The following is a 26,338-nucleotide window of genomic DNA, read 5'->3' as shown; positions in this document are numbered from 1 at the left end:
TTTCACAGTAACAATGTACACCAAATCAATTCATTTTCGTTTGGCGGCTCAGCAGTGGAGCCTTCAAACCGCTGAGCTTTCTTAACAGAAAGGAAAAGAAAGATTTGGATTGGCTCTGTCTCATCGAGTTTGAGTGACTGACGGCGTTTGAGGATGGATCCTGATGACTCGATTTGTTTACAGACGACTCAGGACTCATTCCTGTCAGTCACCTTCATCTGACAGCTTGTGTTGATACAGCAACTTCAGTGTGTGCTGATGACTCAAATCATTCACCAAATAAGATGAGGAGGCTAGGTTGATGTAGGTTGAGAAATGATGACGGATTGATGCTGATGCCTCAAATCTTGTGACGGAGGATTTGATCGATCAGCTGCAGAATTTTGGAGTCCGACCAAGCTAAATTCAACTCAAGAACAAGAACTAAACAACACAAAACAAACAATATTCTTCATACTGTTACAGTGAAGTATTAGTGTATGACTGAATCAAAAATATAGAAACATACATATATAGAATGTAATAGTTCTTAAACATCTAATATACACACACATCTGTACATTAAGCCAGACATCTAAAATGAGAATGTTTGGTTGTTACATGGAGACACTTGTGAATGACAGTGCAGAGGAGTGCAGGTGATATAACAGAATTTTGTGTTGCTATGGGGACAGGACAGAGTACTACTGCCCTGCTTTGTTGTCGAACAGCTTGGTTTCATACTAGTTTCTCCAAGGACTTCATCTGTTCTTTCACACTATTTCATTTTAAAAATCCTAACTCACCTTTTATTCACAAACATTGAAAAACAGTTCAACTAAATAATTCGTAGAGTGACTCATTTTCTTCAGTTATAGAGACAGAAGGTATAACCAGTGCTTCAAAACATGCAGCTCCAAGCCTCACTGAGTCTGCTTCTGTATGAAGGCACAGAGAGAGAACAATCCTCTCATCCCACAGTACGATAAGCAGACAACATCTGAGAGTCAAAAAATCAATTGTGGTTGTGCTGATGTGGTCACTCACAGACATCTCTGGACAATCATGGACAGACACATCAAACTACATTCAAGATTTAAATCACATCAGAAGTGATCCGTCCATCCATCTATAGACACGCGTCATATAGAGCAGGTCTATACAGTTCTCTCAGCCAATCACAGCACAGCTGCTGTCTCTCACCTGTATTTCTGTTTACGCCTGATGATGTTGTCATCATATCACATGTACATTGTGTATTTGGTTGAGTTAAAACACAGTGACTGTGATCACAGAGGGCAGGACGTACAGTATGTGTGTGTATGTGTGTGTGTGTGTGTGTGTGTGTGTGTGTGTGTACAAATTCTGAAACAAACATGCTTAAAAATGAATTGCAAGTCCCTCGCCGATAAAAAAAAACGGCCCCCCCGTATACATTCAACAACAAGCTATTATAAGATAAAGTGATCTTTTTTTTTTTTACTATTTATTTTACAACACAATAGTATGTGGTCCAGAGCACACACACTTGCCTTGTGTTGCTGTGTGTGTGAGTGACAGAGACACACACACACAGACACACCCTAAAAGAGTTGGTAGACACTTCACATATAACCAGATCCAATAAAGGATGTGAGAGAGCAGATCTACCAGCCATCTGGACTGACAGTCTGCTGCTGTGCCAGTAGGTCTCTCACCACACGTCACACATGCACACATACATGTGGACACACACATGCATGCACACATACATCTGGACACACACATGCATGCACACATACAGGATCAAAAGTCTGAAACCAAAAGTAGCTTCAAGGCCAGTTTCTTGGAGCCATCCATGAATGATCCCCTTTCAGACAGGGCGGGTAAAGGAGTCTCGGTGCAGGAGGGAGAACTGACTATGCTAATTTTCAATTTTTGTGCATCTGGACCTGGAAATGGATGTACTGTACGTTTTAGCCTCAATTTTTGTATTTATTAACTAAGCCAATGGCTACAGTAACACCACTAAAAGATGTTGAATTAATGGTGTTATCTGTTTATAAAATAGCTATTGGCTTTTCATGAGGCACATATAGCACCGTGCATTTAGTTTGCCTTAAAACGAAAACGTGGATCACTGTGTCTGTTTCTTCTCCAAACAACAGCCACTGGCATTAATGTCTGACAAATACACTCCACCTCTGCAACTGCTTCACCATAAAAAATAAAAAAAACAGAGTGTGTTTTGTAAAACTGAATGCTTTTAATGTGAAAGAGGAGCACCAGAAAATGTTCAGTAACACTCGAGCATCAACAGCTACAATGTTTGTAGAGCAATGATCCGTCGTCTGTGTATCTACATCTTTAAAGTCTCAGAGACCTGCTGTGACCGGCTGCGTCTGTGCCCTCTCATGGCTTGCCACTGTTGCAGCTGGATACCAGCCTGCACAGCAAAACCTTTTGATCCAGAACGTGGCAGTGCATCTGGTTTTCAATCAACCCAAAAGGTCAAGTTATCCCGCTGCTCATCGAGCTCCACTGGCTACCTGTAGCTGCTCCCATTAAATTCAAATCTCTAATGCTCGCCTACAAAGTATTCTCGGTTCTGCACGTACCTACTTGAATGACCTTATACAGGTAAATGTTACTTCCTGACCATTGCCCTCCTCCAATGAACCACACCTGGCTCTGCCGCCCGTACACTCGGGGCAATCAAAACTTTTCTCGTCCGTTGTTTCCTGTTGGTGGACGGGCTCCTACCAGATCAGGGCTCCTACCCTCTCTACCTTTAAAAACCTCCTGAAGACCTCCAGCTCCTCAGAGAGTACCTCCTCTCCAACACTGCCAACATCTGGACATGATAAATCTATCCACTCTAGAACTGTTACATGATTCTATGTGAGGACTTATTGCTACACTAACAAGTCCTTGTTGCGCTGTACCTTGATTGTTTCCCTTCTTTGTAAGCCACTTTGGATGTCTGTAAATGACTAACTGTGAATGTAAATTCTGGATTCTTACATCTCAGACTCCCTCCAACACCGCTCTTACAGATATGAATAAAAAAATATGCATACAGAAACATTAAGTGGAGGAAAATCAAATTAGATTTGATGTAAGACATAAAATAGTGCCGCAAAATGTAATATAAACTGTATCAGCCAGAGCTCAGCTCATCTGTGGGATGAAGCTGTTCTGGAGATGATGTGCAGAGCAGTTTTTAACCACCCTCTGTACATCCATGCCAGGAGATGGAGACTCTTGTCTGGGCACCAAGATGTCTGGAGTCTGACCTCTGACCTCTACGGTGAGTCGTGCCATCTTAAAGCAACACAGGGCCCCGATCGGTGTGACGCAGGAGATGTGTTGAGGAAAGGTTTTCTGGACCTCTACCTATGGAGGTAAGCCTGTACCCTTTAATTACCCATCAGCCAGTGGACAGTAAATGAGGTTATATAGATAGTTTGAGCTGCAAAGCTGCAGAAATATTGCCAAGCAGGAGATGAATATATAGTATCCCTAAACAGGAAGGTCACTTTGAGAGCACCAGCAGCTCGAGCGCAGAGCTCGCTCTCCCCGTGCAGAATAAGTTGAACAAAAATCGGGTGACCTTCGTCATCGGTGCTTGTGTGTCTGTATCTACTCTGAGCAAAGACACACACACACACAGTGTGCATACATTGTACAGTATGTTTCTGTGCTGGCTGCCAAGTCAATTTTCTGTCTGCATTTAGCACAGATGAATGAAGCGATTCTGACCCGGACACCGTGTAAGACAGAAGGACAGTCCACTCCTCTCCATCGTGATCTCTATCCTCCTCTCCATCTTTCTCTGCCCTCTTTCTCTCACTTTGTCCATCCCTCTCTCCCTCCCACTTTTAATAGGATCCTTGGTGTGTGTGTGTGTGTGTGTGCGTGTGGGGATGGAGTTGTGTAGAGGTCAATAGCTCCCATCTGTCACGGAGGAAGCTGTGTGGTCTAAGACAAACTGCCTGTCCCGCTCTCCTTAACAGCACTCAGACCCTCCGGAGACCATCCGAGCCTCCACATTAAATAAACTGCTAACTGCTCCGAGTGAATGCTGATGGTGAACCGGCATGACGAGAGAATATCACACCACTTATTTTGAGCAGATGATATTGGAGTTGATGGGGGTGTGCAGGTTCAGATCTGCTGCTCTCAAGCACCACGTCGGACACATGAAGCAACTGACGTCATCGGTGGGCGCTGTTCTTTAAGTTGCCATCTGTCGTCAGCTACCGCGTGTGCTTGAACTCCCATTGACACAGTGCACATGTGACATGAAGATGCACTGCTTCTCACAAACCAGCCACAGCAAGACTCAGCTCTTCATGTAAACACAAATACAATAAATAAATATAGGCTTCAAAAGTGTGCAATTATATACAGACAATATATATTTAGAATACATTTCTCAAATCTGTCTGGTGATAGAGCAATATCAGGCGTTTAAAAGTGTAAGAACTCCTCTGATGGAGACAACACTGCATTGGATCTCTGGTAAATGTGAGTGAACCGCCAACCAGTTAAACCATCGGTCCCATTAGAACAACCTTTTTTGTGTCATGGACCAGTTTCATGTATTTTCACAGACCAGCCTACAAGGTGTGGGGGATAAATATGACAAAATAAAATGATACGACCAGCATGAAAACAAATACAAGGTGCATAAAAAATACAGGTCACCATTAATCTGAACTAGTGGGAGCCCTGAGCTAGTTCCCATGGAGGGGTAATGACACCCGAAGTGTGTTCCTCATGTCCAGGCTAGTGTTGTTTTGTTTTTTCCAAAGAAGTTCTTTAAAGACGTTTGTATTTTTCACATTTTTGTCAGCTTGTGAGCTTCATTTTTGGGGTAACGTGCTATATTAGCACAGATGGATGTAGCTGGTTATTCTTCAAAATAAAACAGCTTTCAAACTCTGATGATGAATAAAATATTTTTTTTTATTAATTCTTTTTGTGGGCCGGTGGCTGGGGACTGCTGAGTTAAAAGACAAATCCATATAACATCAACCCTTTCACACAGACATATCCTGATACAAAGTAATGTACCAGATTATTCAGAGCACCATGGGGCATTTCTCTTGTACTGTTCATGTAAAAACAGGTGCTGAGTCATGCTTTCTTTTTCCTCCCAATTTCAACCCAACAGTGTCCAGACTTCCATTTCTATTCTATTCTAACTTCCTTCCTCACTACAGCTCTGTAACATTAACTTCACAATAAAGGGGCTTAACACTAATCAGCACAAAGCAGTCAGTAAAGAGTGAAATAAGGCTGATCTCTGAAAGAACAGACAGGCTGGCTGTGAAACCACTGTCAACTCAAAACCACAGAGATTCGTTGAGAAGCTACACAAGTGCTGGTTTAAAAAACAGAGCTGTCTCACCACTGAGGCAAGACCACAGGGGCCACACTACCCCCTGCAGGGAGTTCTATATGTGTTCAAGTAGTGACTGAAAAATGTTGGTGAGCCCTGACCTCAGGGGAGAGTTAATTCATGCTCCCCAGAGGACGAAATTGTTGTTAATGAAATGGTCGTACAGGTCTGACAGATCTGTGTCACCCTACATGTCCTTGTGTTCGAGCGAGTGACACACAGACGGTCTGTAATTGTCTCCAAGAGCAGTGATTTGCTGTTCCTGAGTGTACACAATGTGAATAACTGGTTGGAACACAGCTAAGGTACACTGTAATCTGTGTGTGTGTGTGTGTGTGTGTGTGTGTGTGTCCTCTTGCTGGAGTAAAAAAGACATTTACAGGACACTGTGACCCCAGCCAGGCATATCCACCAATCACTGCAGACTGCAGCAGATTACAGCAAACCAGCAACCAAGACTTGTTAGACAGAGAGGGGGGGGGGGGGGGGGGGGGGTGCTGAGGGTGAGGGAGAGACAGAGAGAGAAAAAGAGAGAGAGAGAGGGGCGAGAGGCTGTGAAGGTGAGAGAGGACAGGAATTAATGGACAGTGACGGAAACAGAAAGGAGGGGATGGGGTGATAAGACAGAACGAGATGAAGGGGAAGTGACACAAGGACGGAGAAACACAGCGTCTAATTGAGACCTTTACAGGGAAACTACAGGTGGCATAGAAACTGAACCAACTTGTGTTTTCATCAGGAGGAAATGTGACAGTCCTCTTCTGTTTAGTGATTATTCAGCTCCTCATCCTGTCTCTAGTATACAGGGTTACCCAGAGTAGAGAACCAGAAGAGCAGTGATTTCGTAGCTCACATGTGTCAAACTCAAGACCCGCGGGCCACATCTTGCACGTGAATAAATTATGTTTGGCCCGCATGATAAAATCTATTTACTAATAGAGCTGGCCCGCCGGAATATCGCACGCACCACCATAATACTACAAATCCCACAATGCACTGCCTGTGCATCAGCACGTTAATCACGTGCCCAAAAAAGCCAAATCTTCCAGCAATACAGTATCTGACAATCCTAGCAGGCCATAAAAAATATATTCTTAAAATGAAGCTTCGGGCCACATGAAATCAGTGAAACCAGTGATTGGCCCCCAGGCCGTACTTTGGACATCTCTGACCTAAGGGCTTCATTTTGAGGTAACAAAAACATAACGATTCTTATTTTCAGGTGATTATACACTAATCAACATACTAATGAATATTGTATTCCACTTCTGCAGATAGATCCCCCTATTTAATGGACAGTGATGGAAACACACTGGACCTTTAACATGACGTACAGATGAAGATTTTTTCATATCAGTAGTCTTCATCTAATGCCCGAATCAGAAATGAAAGAATCTTTGATATAACGACATGGTTTGGACACAAGTCTTTGCGGACCTCAAGAGGATGACATAGAAAAAGACTTCACAGCCTCTTGAACCTTTTACAGGTTACAAGCTTCACACATTTTATCGCTCTGCTTCAGAACACACCACTGTCCTCTGTGTTCTGGTTGAACGGCCTTCTCTGCACACTTGTAACGTTTATTTACATAACTCTCCTTGGACACTCACCCTGCTATTTGAGTGAGTTATTACAGACAATATTGGTGGCCAAGTATAATACGTGGTTTTCCTTTCACGTCAGAGTAAAGGCCTCTAAATACAAGACATCCTTTGGTCTGTTTGGAATTTGCTGGAAAAAAATCGGAATTGGACACTTTTCTCAATCAGCGTCTTTCAGGGTGCACTTGTCAAGTTCTTTAATGATATCCATAAATATTTGAATATCTATTTGTTCTGATTATTTCCTCACTTTTTGGTTTTTTAAAATGACAGTGCTACTTGTGTGAATGTGTTGATCTGTTCTGTATAGTTCATCTTTAATATTTCAGACTTCACACCTGTAAAATAATGACCTGGTTCTGTCTGCTTGGTGGGTTTCCCCGTCCTTGTCAGGTGTTCTTACCTGTCTGCTTCCTCTCTGTTGCCCTGTTTATCAGAGAGTTCCTGGTCCAGGGAGGAGGAGGTGCTTCCCTCTCGGCTGACACCGCTGTTACGTCCCGGGCTGTTGTCAGCCGACGCTCTTCCTCCTCCTCCACCTCCTCCACCTGCAGGACGGGGGTTGGCATCGGTGTGCTGCTTCAGAGTCTGCAGCTTGGCCAGGGGGATGATGTCGCAGGCCTGGGGCCGGTGCCACACTGTGCGCTGGGTGGAGGCATTGTAGTAGTAGAAGCGCGATGTGTTGGGATCAAACAGCTCCCACCACTGGTTGTCACCGGTCCTCTTGATGCAGACACCCTGCGGAGGGTCCCACACGCACTCGCCCGTCAGCAGGTTGGCGTACATACGCTCCCGCGTGCGCGGCTCGATGATCTCCACCCACTCCAACCTGCGGGGACAGAGTTCAGAGCGAGACTTTTAGTGTGATCAGAGTACAGGCACAACAACAACAACAGAAGCAGAAACAGAGCAGAGCATCAAACACGTAAAACAACTCGGAAAAGAAGTCGGAGCACTTTTGATTGACATTTTCAGCAACATCATGCCTTCAGAGCCTCAAAGAGAAGCAGGAACATTTTATTTATGCATCTCTCTCTTCTAAAATCAGGAAACAAGAGCATAAAGAGACCCAAACAACCTCTTATCGTATAAAAATAGAAAATATTGTAGGAGAAAGTCTGAAGTGCTGCTTTGTCAGTGACATATGTCTGCATGTCTGTACACCACCCCATACTGACAGGCATTAGAGAAAGACAACAAACAGGGTTTTACAATGTTTCCATCCATTAAAATTAGAATGTATAATAATAATTTATTATGCAGCTCTCTTTTTCAGGAGTGTTCCACACATTCCCTCTAGAAGCTGCCTGGTGCGACCACAGTCTGTTCTGCTGGTCACAGGGCAGTCGTCGTGTCGCTCTCTGTTCGTTTTACATGACGGAACACGAGAGTTGCTGGTCTACAGCTGCCTCCGTTGCTTCCTTTGTTTGTGTTATTGTTTGACTTTGGTGTTTTAACATGTAAGTTTGAACTCACCAGTCTGTTGGCTTAGAACAGAGCGATGTAATGACCGCTTCAGGTGAAACAAAAAGGATCTTACTCTTTAACAAAACGTTCATCTCTGTAGGATCCTTTTTGTTATGATGTCAGACACGTAGAATACCAGTCTGAGCCTGTCAGGTGGTAAAAAAAAGAAGCTCCGGGTTGAAAATATAGAAGTTTCCCTGCTAAACGCACCTCAGCATAGGTAATGAAGGAGAACCAAGTGCTCACTTTTTCCACCAAGATTCATTTTTTGGGTCAAAATGAGCCAATCAATTTAAACCCTTCTATCAAAATACACAACTCTGCATATCCTCTGCAAGTTTTAGAGTTTATACATTTATTGAGTTCAGTTCACTCCCATTGTATATACAGTGTATCTCTGTCAATGTATTCAGTATAGACTCTATGACAGACACAGTTTATGGACCATTACTTAGCAGTCATTTTTGTTAAGTGCCAGTACAGCTCACTGTACATTAAGTAAGAACATCTGTCACTTTCAGACTTGTGATCGTGACACGATCATTCAGAAGTAAATACTGGATCTGTTTTCCACAGGCCACATATTTTCTGAACATTCAGACACTAACATGACGTCCAGCCATTTTCTGTAACTTCTTATCCCTATCAGGGGCCACGATGGAGCTGGAGCCCTATCCCAGCTGATTTAAGGATAGTGCATGTCTTTGGACTAAGAGAGGAAGCCGAAGTACCCAGAGAGAACCGACACAGACACGGGGAGAACATGAAAACTACTAAAATAACGTTTTTTAGATAAATCAGGAGAAAGTGAACTTTGTTTGCTTCAACATATGTGATCTGTTTCTCATTCACTGCACTTAAAACAAGGTTTGGAGTTTGGAGACAGGAGGTGTGTACCATTTCATGTCATTGGTGGAGATTGTTACCTTCAGTTATAGAAAATCTCTTCACTATGGTCAGATTGTGGATGTAACTGTGATGGTGAAGTGACCAGCTGATAATTATTCATAATGATTGGACTGGATTCCTGACAAAGTGCAGTATGTACTGTACTATATACTATACATACTACTCTACTATACTGGCATGACATGTAAACATTCCAGCTCTTATATAACTCTTTATGCCCTTGAAAATATAAAATGCATCGCTTCCTGTGCTACTGAATCTTCTTCCCAGGAAAAAAACCCAAAAAACTCTCTCTCTGTAACGTTTCTACAACACATGACGACAGAACAAAAACGTCGTGTTCAGCAACCGAGTCAACAGAAGATGAAAGAGCACAGCGGGCTGTTAATGGAGTCCAATGTTACAAAACTGCAAAGGGATTACAACACAGCTACCACGTATTATGAATTATAAAATGGAAGCCGACTCAGAAACGCTCTGCACATAACCGTCTGCACGCACACACACACACACATATATACACACACTCATATGTCTTTAGCTCTAATGCAGCTGTTTGTATTCTAGAATGAGAAAGGCAGGCTTTAATATGAGTCACACACACACACACACACACACACACACAGCAAAACATAGACACAATGATGTGCCAAAACACAGCCACACACACACACCCACACAAATACACACAGTTAATGAACAAACATATGAAACATTTTCAAGCCACACAGGCTGCGTGTTCTCTGGCTTCATGCCGCCGTGTGCTCAAAGCCTGTAGAGCAGCTGATTGGTGAGAGGTCAATCGATAACATGAGTAGGCAGAGCGTGGGTGGATGCCTGAATGTATGATCAACGAGTTTAACAGAGGTGCAGATGCAACAGCAGCAGCAGCGGCGGGAGCAGCAGCAGTGGTGGTGGGCAAGGTGATGCTGACAAAGACTTCAGCAGTGGTTGTTTGGCAGGACTTTGGAAAATGTCCCGGCGCAAACTCAAGCATGAGCAGCGAGAAGCAGAATATCCAAAAACCAACAATGAATGTAGTCACTAACAAGTACGGTGTGTGTCCAGAGTCTGACACGTCTTCTTCCTCTGTGCATTGTTGTCTAAAAACTAGTACAAACACATCATGAGCCACACTGGTATACTGGGACATGTTGCTTCATTATCATACTAATCAGAGCACCAAATGTGGATTAATCCACCACTGAAAATTGTCCCTAAAAATATGATTTCCTCCCACAGTAAGGGGTTTGTTTGTTGGAGAAGGAAGAAATAATCAGAGCTTTGTAGTCAGGATTAAAAACAGAGACAATGTCTCGAAACATGGCTAGCTACCTACAGGAAAACAAGGACAGAAAAGCCACAGTGATGAAGTGTGGATGAGCTGCTTTGCAGCTATGCATTATGGGACTGGCTCCTTTCAAATGAATGAGAGGGCTGCAGACAACCTATCCATTCTGAATGCACAGCTTAAGCTGCTGAGCTGCTTCTTTCAAAGGCAAATCAGTGACTGAGGTGTGGCTGAGGCGCATCAGAGTCTGATGATCCACTCACACCTGAGCAGTACTGACAGTATAGCTTAACGGCTACATCCTCTCCTCCGCCTCTGGATGAGGAGCAGGCCTGGCATCGACCACAGTCCTGACAGCTGATGTAGCACTGAGGGACCCTGTGAACCCACTGCCAACTCATGTAGTCTGGTGTCTGTTTCTGCATCGCCTTGGCTGCCAGGATTATGATTGGTCTTTCTAACAAAACGCCTTTTTTGCATTACATTATTTCAACCATGAATGTAAAAACCAACTAATAAAATAATGAACAATTAAGCGTCAGACCACCCTACTTTTCTTAATGTTACAATGTGCTTCACAAAAATATAAAATACAATAAACAGTAATAAATAACGTAATTTCTTGTAGTTGTGTCAAAGACTGTAAAATGACACTGTACATTATGATTAGTAATGATTGCAGCTCATCGTCCACAGGCAGAATGGCATCTTGTGGTTCTTCCCATGTCTGCTGTAGTGAGAGCCGACATGGGGATTTCTGTGTTGCTCTTGTAGAGATCCCCCAAAAACACTCTAACAAGCGCAGCCCCAGTGACTGATGCACCTGCCTCAAGCGTCTGACAGAAAGGAAACAGACGGTCAATGCGCATCCCCTGGAGGGGTTGTCTGGTCCAATGGCAGCATATAAACAGAGACAACTGAAGAACAGTAATGGACCTAAGATAGGCCCTTGAGGAACACCACAAGAGCTACAGCTACTTGAGTAAGTTAAGAGCATCTGCTCTTGTACCAACTTCAAAGCACTGTAGAAGGTTGACATGGTCTGCTGTATCAAAGGCTGTTCTCAAGTCCAGCAGGATCAGAATGGAACTTTCACACATTTGTCCGCAGCAAGAAATAAGTCATTTATCATCCTTAATTATGGCTGTCTCAGTCTATGTAGAGCTCTAAAGCCAGACAGATAGTTACTGAAAATACTCTTAGCGCTCATATAGGTAATAACTTTCTCCAACACCTTTGATGAGAAAGATATTTTAGAACTAGGACAGTAATCGCTGAGGGTGAGTGGTTCAAGATTAGGTGTCTTTAAAATGGGTTTGACAAATTGTGATAATAGGAGAGCACAGACAGGTAAGAGAGTATAAAGTCAGGGGAAACATTGGTGAGTACGGTAGGTCAAAGAAGAATAGATCAATATCTGGGACTGAACTTATGACAAGCATTTGTCAAAAGTTCATGTTTTTAGTTTTTCTGGCAGTTTCCTTGTGATTCCAGACTTTTCCGTCACTCTTTAGAGTCCTCTGCCACTGTGAATCAACTCTGCTTTTTGGGCTGCAGAGCCTGGTCGAGCACTGGGGCAACCATTGGTTATTGCTATCTACTGTGTGTGTGTGTGTGTGTGTGTGTGTGTGTGAGTGTGTGAGAGTGTGAGAGAGAGAGAGAGAGAGAGAGAGAGAGAGAGAGAGAGAGAAAAGAAATGGTACATCAGTTGTCAGAGTGAATGCTTGTCAAGTGGAGCAGAACAGGCCAGTTAAATAGAGAGATCCAGAGCGGAGATAGTAGGATTAATTGGCCATAATTGGTTGATGTGTTGGTGTTCCAAATGACCCAGTTTAGCTGGCGACCCTCCTCCCTGTGCCAGCAGAGATGGGCTTTGTACCACTGTTAGCACACACTTTATCACAGGGGTGCACAAACACAAGGCTTTTTATTTTGTGTAACAGAAATAATTGCGGGCAGTGAAGTGTGCAAACATGCTGCTTTGATTAAACACTATTTATGTATTAATGTTCATATTTCAGACACCGCCCAACTGCTCAACAAAGTTAGCCTCTGTGGATAAAGCTCCAGATTCTCAACTGGAGTTTGAATACAATTTGTTAGCACTGGTAAAGTTCAACAATCAAAAAAATATATATTTTTAAAAAAATGTCTTGACCAGTCCCATCAGTGTTGTGTGGTTGTCAGCTGCCAACTAATTTCTGCATCGATTAAACAAATTCAGATGGACTGATCCTGTAAGCACACAAACTGTACACACACAGCCAGGCTTCACAGGTTAGTGTGTTAATTTAGATACCCCACTAGATATTGTGACACATATGTGACAGGCTGACATTTAAATGTCTGTGGGATATGACTGAAAAAGGAGATGTAGATGACATGACATCGGGGATGATGTAAAGTTGCAGAGGCGATAATGTTACAGCTTTAAGACAGCCAATAAGCTAACACTATGTCATCATCATCATCACCTCAACATCTGTCAGTCATCATACAGGGAGGCTGACAGGTATCTTATAATGTGATTGATTGTAAACCATAACATAACATTTTCCTCTGCTTGGTGTCATCTTATACGGATTTGATGTCTGAGGTTAGATGGTGGAGTGAAATCAGCTGGTAGAATACCAAAGTATGCCAGTAATAAAATGTTATGACTATAATTAAGTGTGATCAAGATGATATCTTGTGAAAACACCTGATGCGAAGCAAAGAACAACCAAATTAAAGCTCCAAACACAGTTTGAGCTCCCATGTCAAACTAATTTCTGTAGCCTGTCATTTAAAAAGTAAAAAACAAACAAAAAAAAAAACCAAAGTAAATAATGCACAAACAACACACCGTAGATAAACCAATAGGTTTACCATCTTAGTTAGATGAAATCATCCACACCACCGCTGCAAACTGCACCCCCAGCCGCTCCCCCCTTTCTCTAATCTGATCTGATGATCGTGATCTCCCGCAGATCGGACATCTGTACCACGGTGTTCAGTGTTGGCTTGAGCCTTCTCTAATAGAGAGCCCAGCCTGGGTGCACGCATGCTATGTTCTATTCGGGTAATACTTTGACTCAGAGCTCTGTGTGTGTGTGTGTGTGTGTGTGTGTGTGTGTGTACACACACTGCTTCAGCCTGGATGAACTCTGAGAAAATCAAATCTCCAACTCAACAGTTTTCACAGCTAGTTGGTTCGGAGCAGTTAGATCAATCCCGGGAGAGAGCTTTCCCGGAGAAAACCACTGTGGAGAATGTTTCCAAACCAAATCTGGAGCACTTTGTCCAACACAACTGAATGAAGCACTGTGCATTGTGACATAATTATGCAGCAAATTATGGGTTAATTAGGGGGAAAGGCTATTAACCCTACCCATGAATAAAGTGATTACGTCCTGTTATACTAGTAAAAGAAAAAAAAAAGTTACATTTAATTCAGGTTAATTTAATTGAATTGAACTCATCTCGTCCTTGTAGGAAGAACAGACATCAGAGATTACAATTAGTTGGACCCGCTGTGAGACCTCCACTGTAATAAAGTAACATTCACAACAGGAAGAGCAGCCCCGACCCTGGCAGTGCTGGCCGCTCCTCTACCCCTCCTCTTGAAAAGGTCAGTCTGCACAGCGTGCACTTCACTCCTGCCAGGGCATTTCTCCTCCCGACATCACTGCAGCCCTGTTGCTGGGAGACCAGTGAGCAGTCTGACAACACTTTTATAAGGTATGAATAGGATGAGGGTCCTGGGCAAGGACAGAGAGACAAGAGGAGGAGTGGGGGTCTTTGGGGATAGAGAAGTGCTAAAAAAGATTTTTTTACCTCAACTACTCAGAAAAGCTTTGAAACGGAGTGCTGGCTGCTCTCATCCAAACTCACCCATACACACACATTCACACACTGACGTCACAGCCACTGGAAGGGGTTCAGTATCTTGCTCAATGACACAAATAACGATATAACTGATTACAAGACGACCTGCTCTACCACCGGAGCCACAGCCGCCTTCTTATCTTATTTTATAAAGAACAAGTTCATTGAACCGTTAAAACAGAATTTCTGTTCAAAAATAGTCGACTGATGAAATGCACAGGCGTTCATCTCAACATTGAAATGAACGATGCATGCACAGGACCAGGAGCATGGAACCGGCTCACCTAAATGGAATGCAGTCAATTTTAATGTAATGAATTACACTTGTATTTCTCCTCTTATTATAATGTATATGACAAAATGTCTGCTGTGAAAATAACGGCTACATTTCACCGGGCATGGATGCAACAACATGTTCCATGCGGTCTGCAACCGATCTAATGTCAAACCTCAACCGAACCGCCGTGGTCCATTTCAGAAGCTTCCCAGAAGCGGGTGTCAGCTCTGCACCACCCTGTTCAATCTTTTGACAGATGCTAGACATAGAAGTGGCAAGAGTCCAGTTGATTTTCAAAATAAAATACCTCATGCAAACCTCAGCCAAAAGGGAAACAATTTAACTACGCAGCATATTTACATATTTAGAAACACATGAACCGATGAAACCAAATCTGGGCAAGTAAGTAAAGAGTGGTGGGCAAAAGGCTCAGCTTTTTGGAAGCTTCAACAATGACAACAAAAAGAATGTACAGCGTATGCATGACGTCATTCCGAGGCGCTGGCCACCGCAATGTTTCTGCTGTGAAGTTGGACATTTTAATACGGGGGATTATAAAGACTGAAATGCTTGGTAGCCAGCCTCAAGTGGACGCTCGAGGCATTACAGTTTTTGGCACTTCCACATTGGCTTCATTTCCCCAGACACGGAGATTGCCTCTTTGGTTTGAAGTTGTGCAGAGAACAGATCGCAACGTGTCAGAGAATTGCCCGGTGAGGTTTTGGAGTAAGGTTTAGAGCAATGCTGGATTATTTACCATGTGATTTAATGTAATTCATTTCATTTTCATGTGTTCATTCATATTTCAAAATGTTCATGCCTTCAGATAAACTCTGAAACAATCTCTTAAAGGACTTTTGGGGTGACCACGCATCAAGGCTGAGCTCACACCGCTGCAGCCCGAGAGTCTGATCCAGACCCTTCACTGCATGTCATCTCCTCCCTCTCCTCTGCCTCGCCTGTCTCTCTGCCTGTCTCTCTGCCTGTCTCTCTGCCTGTCTCTCTGCCACCACTGTCAAATTAAGTGAAATGCTAAAAAAGGAAGTAAGAGCAGGACATCATCAGTTTAAATGAGAATATTTACAGGCTCATCTTAGTGTTCTTTATAGCGCCGGAAAAGCTGACAGTTCAAACAAATAGTGTTATCGCCTGACAACAGCAATGTGTGTCTTCAGGTGTAGCTGCAGGAGTAATAATAGATTACACTCAAAGTCCTCTCACACACCTTCACTCCGTCTGACCTACATCCTCTGCTGCTCCTTCCCTCTTAAATCCTCCTCCACCTTCCCAGCCAGTGGCATGTTAGCCTCATGCACAGGCACAGACACCAACACCTGTTAACTACAGCCCAGCAGGGCTTTGCACAAATCTACCGTTGATAATTAAGATATGAATTAGTTTAGCAGGAAACACCAGCTGTCAGGTTTATGACTTTTTCCATAAATCAGTGTGGCCTCAGAACACTTCATGCAAATGTACATGCCGACATGATTTACATGCGTCTACACACACTGTCATAAACATCGTCCTTTGGCATGAGGCCAATGTGGTCAATCTATTTCTCAAAGGCGTGCCCTCCTCTCCAGTCTTATGTTTTATGAAGTCAAATGAAATACATGAAGGAGGTATGATGTAGTGTGCAGCTGATGAAGATGGGTGGATTTTTAAAAACTCATTATGTGCACATTCAGCATGCCGAAACCAAACTACACTCACCGCACAAAACGAGCAATCATCGCCACGAGACCAGGAAGCAGCACATCACAGCTTTTATCGCTGAAACACACTTCAAATCAGTACGCCACGACACACACACACACACACACTGTTGGAGCTGTCAGGACAACACTGTCTGTTTTCATGTTCATTTCACTTCTGAAGTAGTAACAGTCTGTTATCGTAGTCACATGAGTGATTAACACCTTTTACTACAACACACACACACACACACACACACACACACTTTGTCACCTCTCATTAAGACAAACCTGCATCCCAAAATATCTTTCTCGTTGTGACAGCTGCTGCACCACTTTCAGTTTGTTTTAGGGGAAATGTTCACAGCTTGCCGCTAAGCTACCTTCATCTCCCCTAAAAGCATCCAGGATGACTTTTTAAAAAGGTCCGCTGTGTCAGGTCCACCACGGTGAACCTACAAGTTTCTACAGTAGCCGAAGTGCTAAAAACTGTAATTCCTTGAGCAGCCAGTAGGTTGGCTACAGAAGTGAGTCAGTCTCCATAAGTCCCCATGTTAAAATGTCCAACTTCACAGCAGAAATAAACATGTTTACAGCCTGGTACACAAAAATGGAATGCGGAAGAAGCAGCACAGCCAACATGGCGGCGGCCAAAACACTTTGGAAACCTATGGGTCTCTATAAACTGCATACTGCATGTCAGGCGGCACCTGTTGCCTGACAGCGCTCACCTCTCAGATAACAGACAACCTCCTGCTCTCATTTAGATTCCATACAAAGAACAGGACTGCTGCAAAAGAAGAAATGAATAACCATTTATTATGCAAATGAAAAGGAATAATCAACAGGGGAACACCTCTACCTTGTTCAGGGGGAGGATGATCAGCAACACTAGGGCCTCTAAGGAAATAACACACACGCACACACACACACTATTATCCTGCATGTGCATGTGTACATGCACATTAATATTCCTTCCTTTTACCATCATGTGGGGGGAAAGAGATAAGAACAAAGGATGGTGATCTGCATTCCACTCAGATCAGAGAAGCTCCTCTCCCTCTCTCCTCAGGCAAAGAATTTGTCGTCACTGAGCTCATTTCCTCAGAGATCATGTGGAGGAGTCCAGTCAACATGTGCTGCTTGAACCAGAGACCTTCCAGTTATATGGTGCTCTCTACCTTCTCTACTCAGATTATGTTAGTGATGACCCTGGCAGACAGTGGGGTCCACATATGATGGATGAAAGTGGATCTGCCTCATGACACACCCATACTCATATCGCATATCGTAGTCATGTCTCCGGGAACAGTTTGAGGAAACCCCCTGAGGTGGTTTGAGGATCTTGAGAGGTGGATTTAATCCGTCTCTAATGCTTCTCGGCTGCATTTGGCTGTTTTGATATTGGATAGCTTTGCAATCAGCCCAGTATGAAGTATCTAAATGAGGTAATAGGTAAGACAACCACTCACGCTTGCATTCAAACCTCTGGACTCTTCACGTAAGCTGTGTGTTTTGGGACTGAAATTGGAGCACCAGAAGTGTACATGCAAACTCCAACACAGAAAGGCTCCAGCCATCCAGCTCTAGATTCAAATCCACGGCCGTCTTACTGCAAGGCGACTGAGCTAACCACCGAGTCACCGTGCTGTCCAAACTACCAGAGGAAAAACACCAGACTGACAGGACTGAAAACACGCTTCTATTATTCTGACCCGGAGTGTAAAAACACAATGAGTTCATCCGAAACCGCAGCCAATATTCAATATAAGAATCCCAAACACACAGTTTGATGTTCTCATGACATCCAGGGTCTCTCAGACTCGGGTTCTTGAGAGAGTTCCAAAGTGGTTTCAATGAAAGCCACGTCATCATACGAGCTTACTGACCCACCACGCTCCATGGTCACATTGATGAATGTCTGAACATAATGAGAGTGTTCACGAACTCATGAGAACATAGTCCAGTTGGTAGTTTGATGGCCTGCATATAAACTAGTTTTCCCCTGCATGAAAATAGATTTACTGCAAATAATGACGCTTGTCTTCTGTCAGCCAATTTTCCAAATGCAGTTGGTAAGCGTCCATGCATCTTAGCAGGGACAGACCTTTAGTGTATTAAATGTCCCTCTCAGTAAAATCATTAAAGTTGTCTTCCAACTCAGCATCTTTTAACTATATACTTTGATAAAGCTAAAGTGCAGCTCCATCACTGCAGCGCAGAGATTGCACATTTCACATTTCCATATAGCTTTGACTCGAGCAAAATGTACATTTTAATGTGATTACAGGACTGAAATAAATTCTAATATTGACAACAATTTACTTAGGAAATCATCCATCTATAGCTTTACTAACTTTATCGATGATACTAACACGTTGATTCTAGCCAACAACAAATGATGTAACAATACAAAGCGATGGTGGAAAAAAGAATTGCTTTCCCAAGCTAGGAACAATGCAAGGCCTGGACTAACTAGTAACTAGGTAACTGACAGGAGCTAAGCTCCGGTTGTGGCTGCCTGTGGCCTGGCTGTGTAACGCGGGCCTGGCGTTGGTTGCTTTGTGGTGTTGGCTGATGGGGTGATTTGCAAAGGGCGAGCTAGTTATTGTTATGGATCCAATAAAAATAAAATCTGGGAAACAAAATAAAATTTGGTAATTTGTGTTTTCTGAATGTTACACAGAGAGCATTTAAAGACTAAAAGTTTCTTGTACTGAGGTCTGTGTTTATGATTCGAAGCCAGGGTTTGATCAACCAGCCAGCTGCTAATAGATAATATAATGAAATATATGCTGACACTAACTGGCGGTACATTCACCGTACAGGATGGTGTTCAGCTCAACAGCGACTGTCATTTGCGACAATGTTTATAAAACACCAGCTGGCAAAATGAAACCATATTAATGGACGTATAAATCATCTGCTGGGAAAGGAGATAAATAATGACCTTGTCTGCTTTCGATGTCCCAGCACCATATAGTTTCAAACACAATACAAGACTTACAGTAAATCTGTTCCGCTGATATGATTTCCTCAATCTGATTATCTGCTGGAGTCTGCTGGAGGCTCGGGCTCCTCATCTCATCTGCCAGGACGGATAACGGCACCAAACTCTGCAGTCTTATACATACTGACACATGATCAGGCAGATGAAGACGGCCAGGACGTTACAGTCTTTAGCCTTTACACAGAGATACTTCAAATGTGATAGTTTGCACTGAACATCTGATCATCCAGTTGGTGCACCTTCACACATCACATTTGAAAATGATTCAACGATACATACATCCGGCATCTCTCATTCAATGAGCTCCATAAACATGTCCGGTCAGTATAAAAGTGAAAGTGCTAGTCCGTCTCCTGGGACCTCTGCAGTGTTCAGTTTGGGCTCCTCTGTGTCTCTTGGCCACAGGCCCAGCTCATTATGGCTGTGCAGAGTCTTGAACACACCGACAGCATCCAACATGAGCAGAAATATTCTGGGACAAGTCTGGGACAATGTTCCAGGACTGCATGGGTAAAGACTACTGTACAAAAAAAAAAAGACAAGACAAGGTGGAAAACATATACTCCTGCATCTTGTATGGTCAGTGTGCTATACTGTAGCTAAATGACACCAAAACAGTCAGTGGAAGCGTCTGCAACTTGAATTCCTGGATATTAAATGTTCTTCTATAATTTTCCGTAGCGGTCCAGTATTATTTGTTCTGGACGTGTTATGAAAGAGCAGATCACATGACATGGTTAAGATGTGTTTGAGTGAAAAAATGTTAGAAATGCATGTAGACAACATGTTGTTTAATGTTGTCTTACATAATTAACATTCTTTCATTTTGAAAGAGATAACAGCTAGTGAGAAAACTCCAACACTCGGCTGACCAGCGGTGCAGCTTCATCAAGTCACTCAGTTAGGCTTTGTTCAGACAGGATTTGGCACTGTGGTGAAAATGCAGGTTTTTCCAGTCATTTGAGCGGAGATCGTCTGTTTTCCCGCAGGTGTGTCCGCCAAAAAAATGCAGCGACCTACAGCGGAGAAGTAGAGCCAGGTCCAATTTTTTGGAAAAAACGTAATACGACATCATGTTGCGGCCGCCAATCAGACGATCGACTGATCAAACAGCCCAGTGTCAGCCTGAAATGTCTCTGAAACTGAGTGAGATTCATGGACTAATACTGATACTCTACCTGTTGTGTTCCGGCTTTGTTTATTTCATGTACCCGGGCTCTAAATCTCAGTCTGGCTCACAATTTACGCTGAAAAATAGTGACACAAAGAAGTTTAATTTGGTTTGTGTCCGATGGGAGAGCTTTGGTGGAGACACAGACAGTGAATAAGAGTGAGCGAGCGCTGGCCTTGATGAAGCTGGTTAATCAGTGAAATAAAAATTGATTGTTTCACAGTGGCTAACATTCAGTACAGACACACTCCCAGCAGTCCTGCACCGCCACACTGCCCCGTAGCGCCTGATCCTTTCTGAATGTGGCCTAAGTCGGGGACTTAGACTTTTGTATTTAAAGGGGCTGGTCCTGCTAAGCTCCAGGCACGTGGAGAAGTTTGCATTCAGGGCTCTTTGTTTCCCTCCTAAATCTAATCAAGTAGTTTTGGTGCGTAAACCTAACCAAGAAGACTTTCAGGCAGAACGCGCGAAGAGATTCACTGCTGGGCTGGTACGGCTGGTACGGCAGGAAGACATTTCAGAATATTCACTTTCAGCCTGTTCATGGCAATTCACTGTTAGCCTGCTGAGAACTCTGTATGCTGGTATGTGTACACAAGCTGAGGATGAAGATTGGACTGAGGGTTGCCTGTAGGCAGAACAACTTATTCAGCATGTGGTAAACTGTAAGAAATACAAGACCTGCATGACCATGACCCCAGCTTCCTCAGCCCCAACAGAAGAACTGACGTTGGAAATCTGTGTTGTTTTTATTCAGACAGAACCAGAACTCCATCTAGAGCCAGGTTTCATAGCATTCCTTAGTTCAGTTCCTACTATACTTCTAGTATAGTAGTATTTTTACTATTTAGTAGTACAAACACACATAAAAAACACATAAAAAGTATTGAATTTCTTTACCTAGCAGTACAGAGGACATAGCAGTAACATATCCTTACATACTGACTTAAATGTAGACTACTGCTAACACACTGTCTATACAGTGTATGCAGCAACAAAATGCCAACAAATAATAAAAACTATAGGTGAACATATCAGGTAACACCTTTTAGCTGACTTTTAGCCCCTCTCTGTGCTCCTGCAGTCTTTGCGTTCGGCTGCAGAGGTTTGTCTTTTTTTGCCCTTCTCCTCCTCCGTCCCTTCATCTTTTTTCTGCTCCGCTCGGCAGCGTTCGGCAGCCTGCGTCTCTGATTTTAATCAAGATTAAATAGTGTAATCTGCGAGATAGAGAGAGAGAGAGAAAGAGAGAGAGAGAGAGAGAGAGAGAGAGTGTTGTGTGTTGTGTTGTGTTGTGTTGTGTTGTGTTGTGTGTGCGTGCTCCATCCAGACAGTGAAGAAGAGCCAGGAGAAGAGGCTTATAGAGGCACGCAGGGAGACAGGATTAACCTCAACACCTGTCTCCAGCTGCCCAATGATACCCAACCACACCACGTTAGGCGTGATCCAAGCCCTGACTCCATCTTTGCTGTAAAGCAGTTGTTTGGTGGTGTTGTGCTACAACTTTTTTCTCTGTTCTGCTGTTGTAATCGATATTTTTATATGAAGTGACGAGCCAGTGAGACTCTCTTAATCTCACACTGTATGAGCGACGAACCCATGAGACTTTTTCTCTCCTAATAACAAACTCCAATACCTGAACTAAGGAGATCTTACGAGTCTGTAACTGTAGAACAGAACTGCTTTACTACAAATGGAAACATTAAGTGTGTAAACGATAACCTTTTAGGTTCCCTGTAGCAGCAGTGCTTTTGCAAGAGTCGCAAAAGTTCATGTTGGTAATGCGACATGGTCTCCTACCAGTGCTGTCACTATTTCACTGATCAACAGGTGGCAGCAACGCCGTGACATGAGGAAGAAAGTAAATACGGATGGAAACAACGCTGCTAAAGTGATCGAGGCACTCAACACGTTTGTTAGATTCGCACGATGAGTTCTACACAGCAGCACTGAAAGTAAAACTTAATTTTGACTGCAAGAAAACCCCCACAGGGCCCCTTCAAGTCAATGCACGTAGACAGTTTGAGATAGCACTGACATAACGTTATGTACAGATCTTACAAACAGCTCTGAGCTGCTGTGATGAACCATCACAGTCCTCTGTGTCCATCCATCTTCTGTAACTGCTTATCTTCATCTCTGTCAATGTGGGGCTGGAGTCTATCCCAGCTGACTTAGGGCGAGAGGCGAGGTACACCCTGGACAATTCGCCACTCACATTCACACCTCCAATTTGGAGTCACTAACCGACCTGTGCATGTCTTTGGACTGTGGGAGGAAGCCGAAGTACCCAAAGAGAAAACCATGCAGGGTTGGAACCTTCTCGCTGTGAAGTGACAGTGCTAACCACTGAACCACCGTGCCGCCGTAGAAGAAGTGTCTGCAGCTCTTCCTCAAACAGATTAAACCTTGTGTGTTGCTCTAGAAGAGATCCTGAACTCCCGTTCCTCTGTAGTGTTCAACGTTTGCTATATAAAATCAAATGGAATCAAATCTAATTTTACTTTGTTCACACAAAGTCTCCAAATTATTCCCAGACCCCAAAAAAATGCTGTAAACATACTTTTAGAAGAATGATATGGAATCATTGGTAACACTAGTTGCGTTGTCCACACCTCCAGTTTCATAAAAGCCAACCACTGCCTTTGCGTTAAAATGAATTTATTTATCAATGCGCACATAGGAAGTGGGAATCCGCTGTAACTCACTGCAGCAAATGGACAGAGCAGAAAATATGGAAGGATTTACTGCGGATCAGTCTTTTGTACTGTCCCGTCACCTCACACTGTGCATGCAGGACTTTAACTTCTGGAAGCCCGAATGAATTCACGGCTCTATAAAGTGATGCGCGCGGAGGAAGTGTCGGCAGGTGAAGTAGCAGACAGAGGCTCTCCTGGGGCTGCACACAGCAGTGATTCTGACAGCCGCTCAGGAGACCCGCTTACAGCAGGTATGTGGCTCCACTGACAAGCCACACCGCCCGGCCTGTGCAGCACAAGTGGCCCCAATCGATGCTTTACAAGGCAGACGGCTGACCGAGCATCTGCCGCCCTATCAGATGTCTCCTCTCTGTCTCGGCCTTTGTTCTTCTTCATCTATCCTTTTCCCCTCACCTTCTCTCCATTCACAAGGAACATCCACTCCATCGCTTAATCACTCAGGTTGCATCCTGCAGCAGGTCGAATAATGAACTTGGAATAGTTTGTGTCTTGGATGTAGAAGATGATGTTGGAGCAGTCCAACAGTCCCAAAGCCTAAAAAATATTCAACAAACTAAATATTAAAGAGGAGAAAAGCAGTGCGTTCTCTCATCTGAGAACCTGGAAACCTCACATGTTTGCCACTGTCTCAGACAAACTGCCTCTTTACTCTCCATCCTCTATATCTTAATCCCCCTCTCTGCTCTACCTGCCTGTCCACAGTCCAGCTTATCAGCAGCCAGGAGCTTTCAGCACAGTCCCGCCGCCTGCTGTCCCGCCTCTCCCGGGGACAACTGAAGGTATTTTAGTCTTGGCAGCGGAGAGGCTTGAAGGCAGACCAACCTGATGGGATCGCACAAACCTCCAGCTTAGCAAACACCATCTAGAAACGTCGGCTTCTTGCAACAGCATCGTTCTATTGACCTACGTCAGTTCCATTGTCTGCTGCAGGGTTGTCAAAAGTATTTATACTTTCATGTCTAAAATGATTAAGATCTGCGCCAATTATATATTCAGTTATTTAAAAAAAAAACTCTCTATGCAGCAGTGAACAGTGAACACACCTGGTTGGACTTTTTGCTGCTGTGGTATTGAAAAAGTACGGAAGTCCTAAGCGTTATTTAATGTCATTATCTTGAAATAACAAACGTTATCCTACGATAACGGTATAATGTGATTGAGATCTCGACATATCAAGACTTTGATTTCTTGACATGATTAATACAAGCTGTCAATAATTCAAAAGGATAGTCTAGTGTATTAAATCACTGCGGGAAACATTATTCAGTGTAGCGATGTCAGAGGAGCAGGAGTATATCGATCAAGAATGCCACATCCATCAGTCAGCGTCAGTTCACATGACGTCACGTGTGATGGAAATCTCAGACCTGTCACGTTTGATTCACTATCTTGAGATCTCAAATTAATTATGTTATTATCTCAAGATCTCAAGAAAATGACCCCGTTATCGAGACAAACTACATTTGTTATTTCGACATGACGACATAAATAATTCGTGATCTCAAGAAAACAAATGATATTAACTCGTTATCAAGAGGAAATAAAATTTATGAATGTATGACCAGTTGGGGCTTCCATAAAAAAGGTATTGAGTATAATTTTTTTAATATTAGTATTGTATCAAATTTCAATAGTTAATTAATTGTGCTGAGCAGTTGTCATCAGCTGTACTGCTTTGGTGCAGAAGGATGAGGCAGACCTCACCAGGTTCATCAGTTATGACACAGAAGTATTGTATTTCACAAAGAGTAGTGACGCTACAATCATCTTTAATTGGAAGGAGAATATGTTTACAGTCAGTCATTCAGGTGTTGAAGGCATAATTGCACTGTGATACACTGCAACCACCCGACTGATCAGTGTCGTGTGGGACATTAAGGGCGCCGCCCCGCCCCTCCTGTACTATATTGATTCACTGCTCAAGCATCCATTTAAACAGTGAAACTAATCAGACAAACTGACACTCTGGGACAACGCCGGCCGAAGAACTTGAATATGAAACAGCCCCCTGTACGTAGGAAGTGTTCTATTTGGAGTTTGCTTGCAAACCGTGCTCACAAAAAAACTTGCTAGAAGCAGAGAACTTGTCAGTGTGTCAGTGCATACGAACATGCATGCCTTCGATGTGATGTAAAGTATCTCTGTACCGCCCCCTGGTCTCAACAGGTAACACACAGATGCTAAGGTGCTGCTCAGCGATCAAGTCTAGATGAGTAAGCGCCCTCTTGGGCTCAGTCAGACATCTTAATGGCGTCAACCGGCATACAGAGAGAGTCGATGGAAGTAGATGAAATTTTGCTGCAACGTGCACACAAACACACACTTTAAATCCACCATCAGTTTGCTTAATAGACCTCCAGTGAACCAGGTGGGGAAGGCGACGGGGACGAAGAGGGCATCCCTGTGAGTGATGAAGAGAAGGACAGAGGAGAGGGATGGAGGGTTGGATGACTGAGCAAGGAGAGGCCGGTGGAGACACGAGGTGAGAGAGGGGATAAGAATGCAGATGGAGGGGGTGGGGGTGGGAAGGCAACTGGTGTTTGCAGATGAATGAAGCAGGCAGCAGGATCAGGGACAGAAAGGCACGAGTGACACGGAAGACAATGGAGGAGGGACATTCATTGGCCTCAGGCATCTGCAGCCATGTGTGCGATTAGCATTTGTGTAGATGTGTTGGAATAAGCGTGTGTGTGGGGGGAGGATGGATTTGTTTTCTGCCAGGTCTGGTTCTGGGGAATGCTGGCGTGGCGGCTGCAAACCTGTCCCTCAAACACTGCTTTCAACCTTTTAGCATTTGTCGACGTTCGAGCTGCTCAGACAAAGGAGAAACTTCCCAGTGTGCCAATACAAACAGAAGAATCTCCTCAGTGGATTCCTTAAATTCTGCAGCTGACAGCGGAGATCCTGACCCACTGTGTGTATTTATATATATATGTGTGTATATATATATATATGTGTGTATATAT

At 43.5% G+C, this 26,338-nt stretch overlaps 1 protein-coding gene across 1 annotated transcript in view; it reads right to left on the bottom strand.

The window, feature by feature from the left end:
- The window catches only part of arhgap39 (Rho GTPase activating protein 39), an 84,734-nt gene that overhangs the window by 23,976 nt on the left and 34,420 nt on the right, over positions 1-26,338 (bottom strand). The window contains exon 2 of the mRNA XM_019268001.2: positions 7,373-7,795. Coding sequence (XP_019123546.1) covers positions 7,373-7,795 — 423 coding nt within the window. The remainder of the gene's footprint in view (positions 1-7,372; positions 7,796-26,338) is intronic.

This window comes from Larimichthys crocea, chromosome XVII, assembly GCF_000972845.2.
Source record: "Larimichthys crocea isolate SSNF chromosome XVII, L_crocea_2.0, whole genome shotgun sequence".
Taxonomy (NCBI): Eukaryota; Metazoa; Chordata; class Actinopteri; family Sciaenidae; genus Larimichthys; species Larimichthys crocea.
This window is presented reverse-complemented; position numbering and strand designations above follow the sequence as displayed.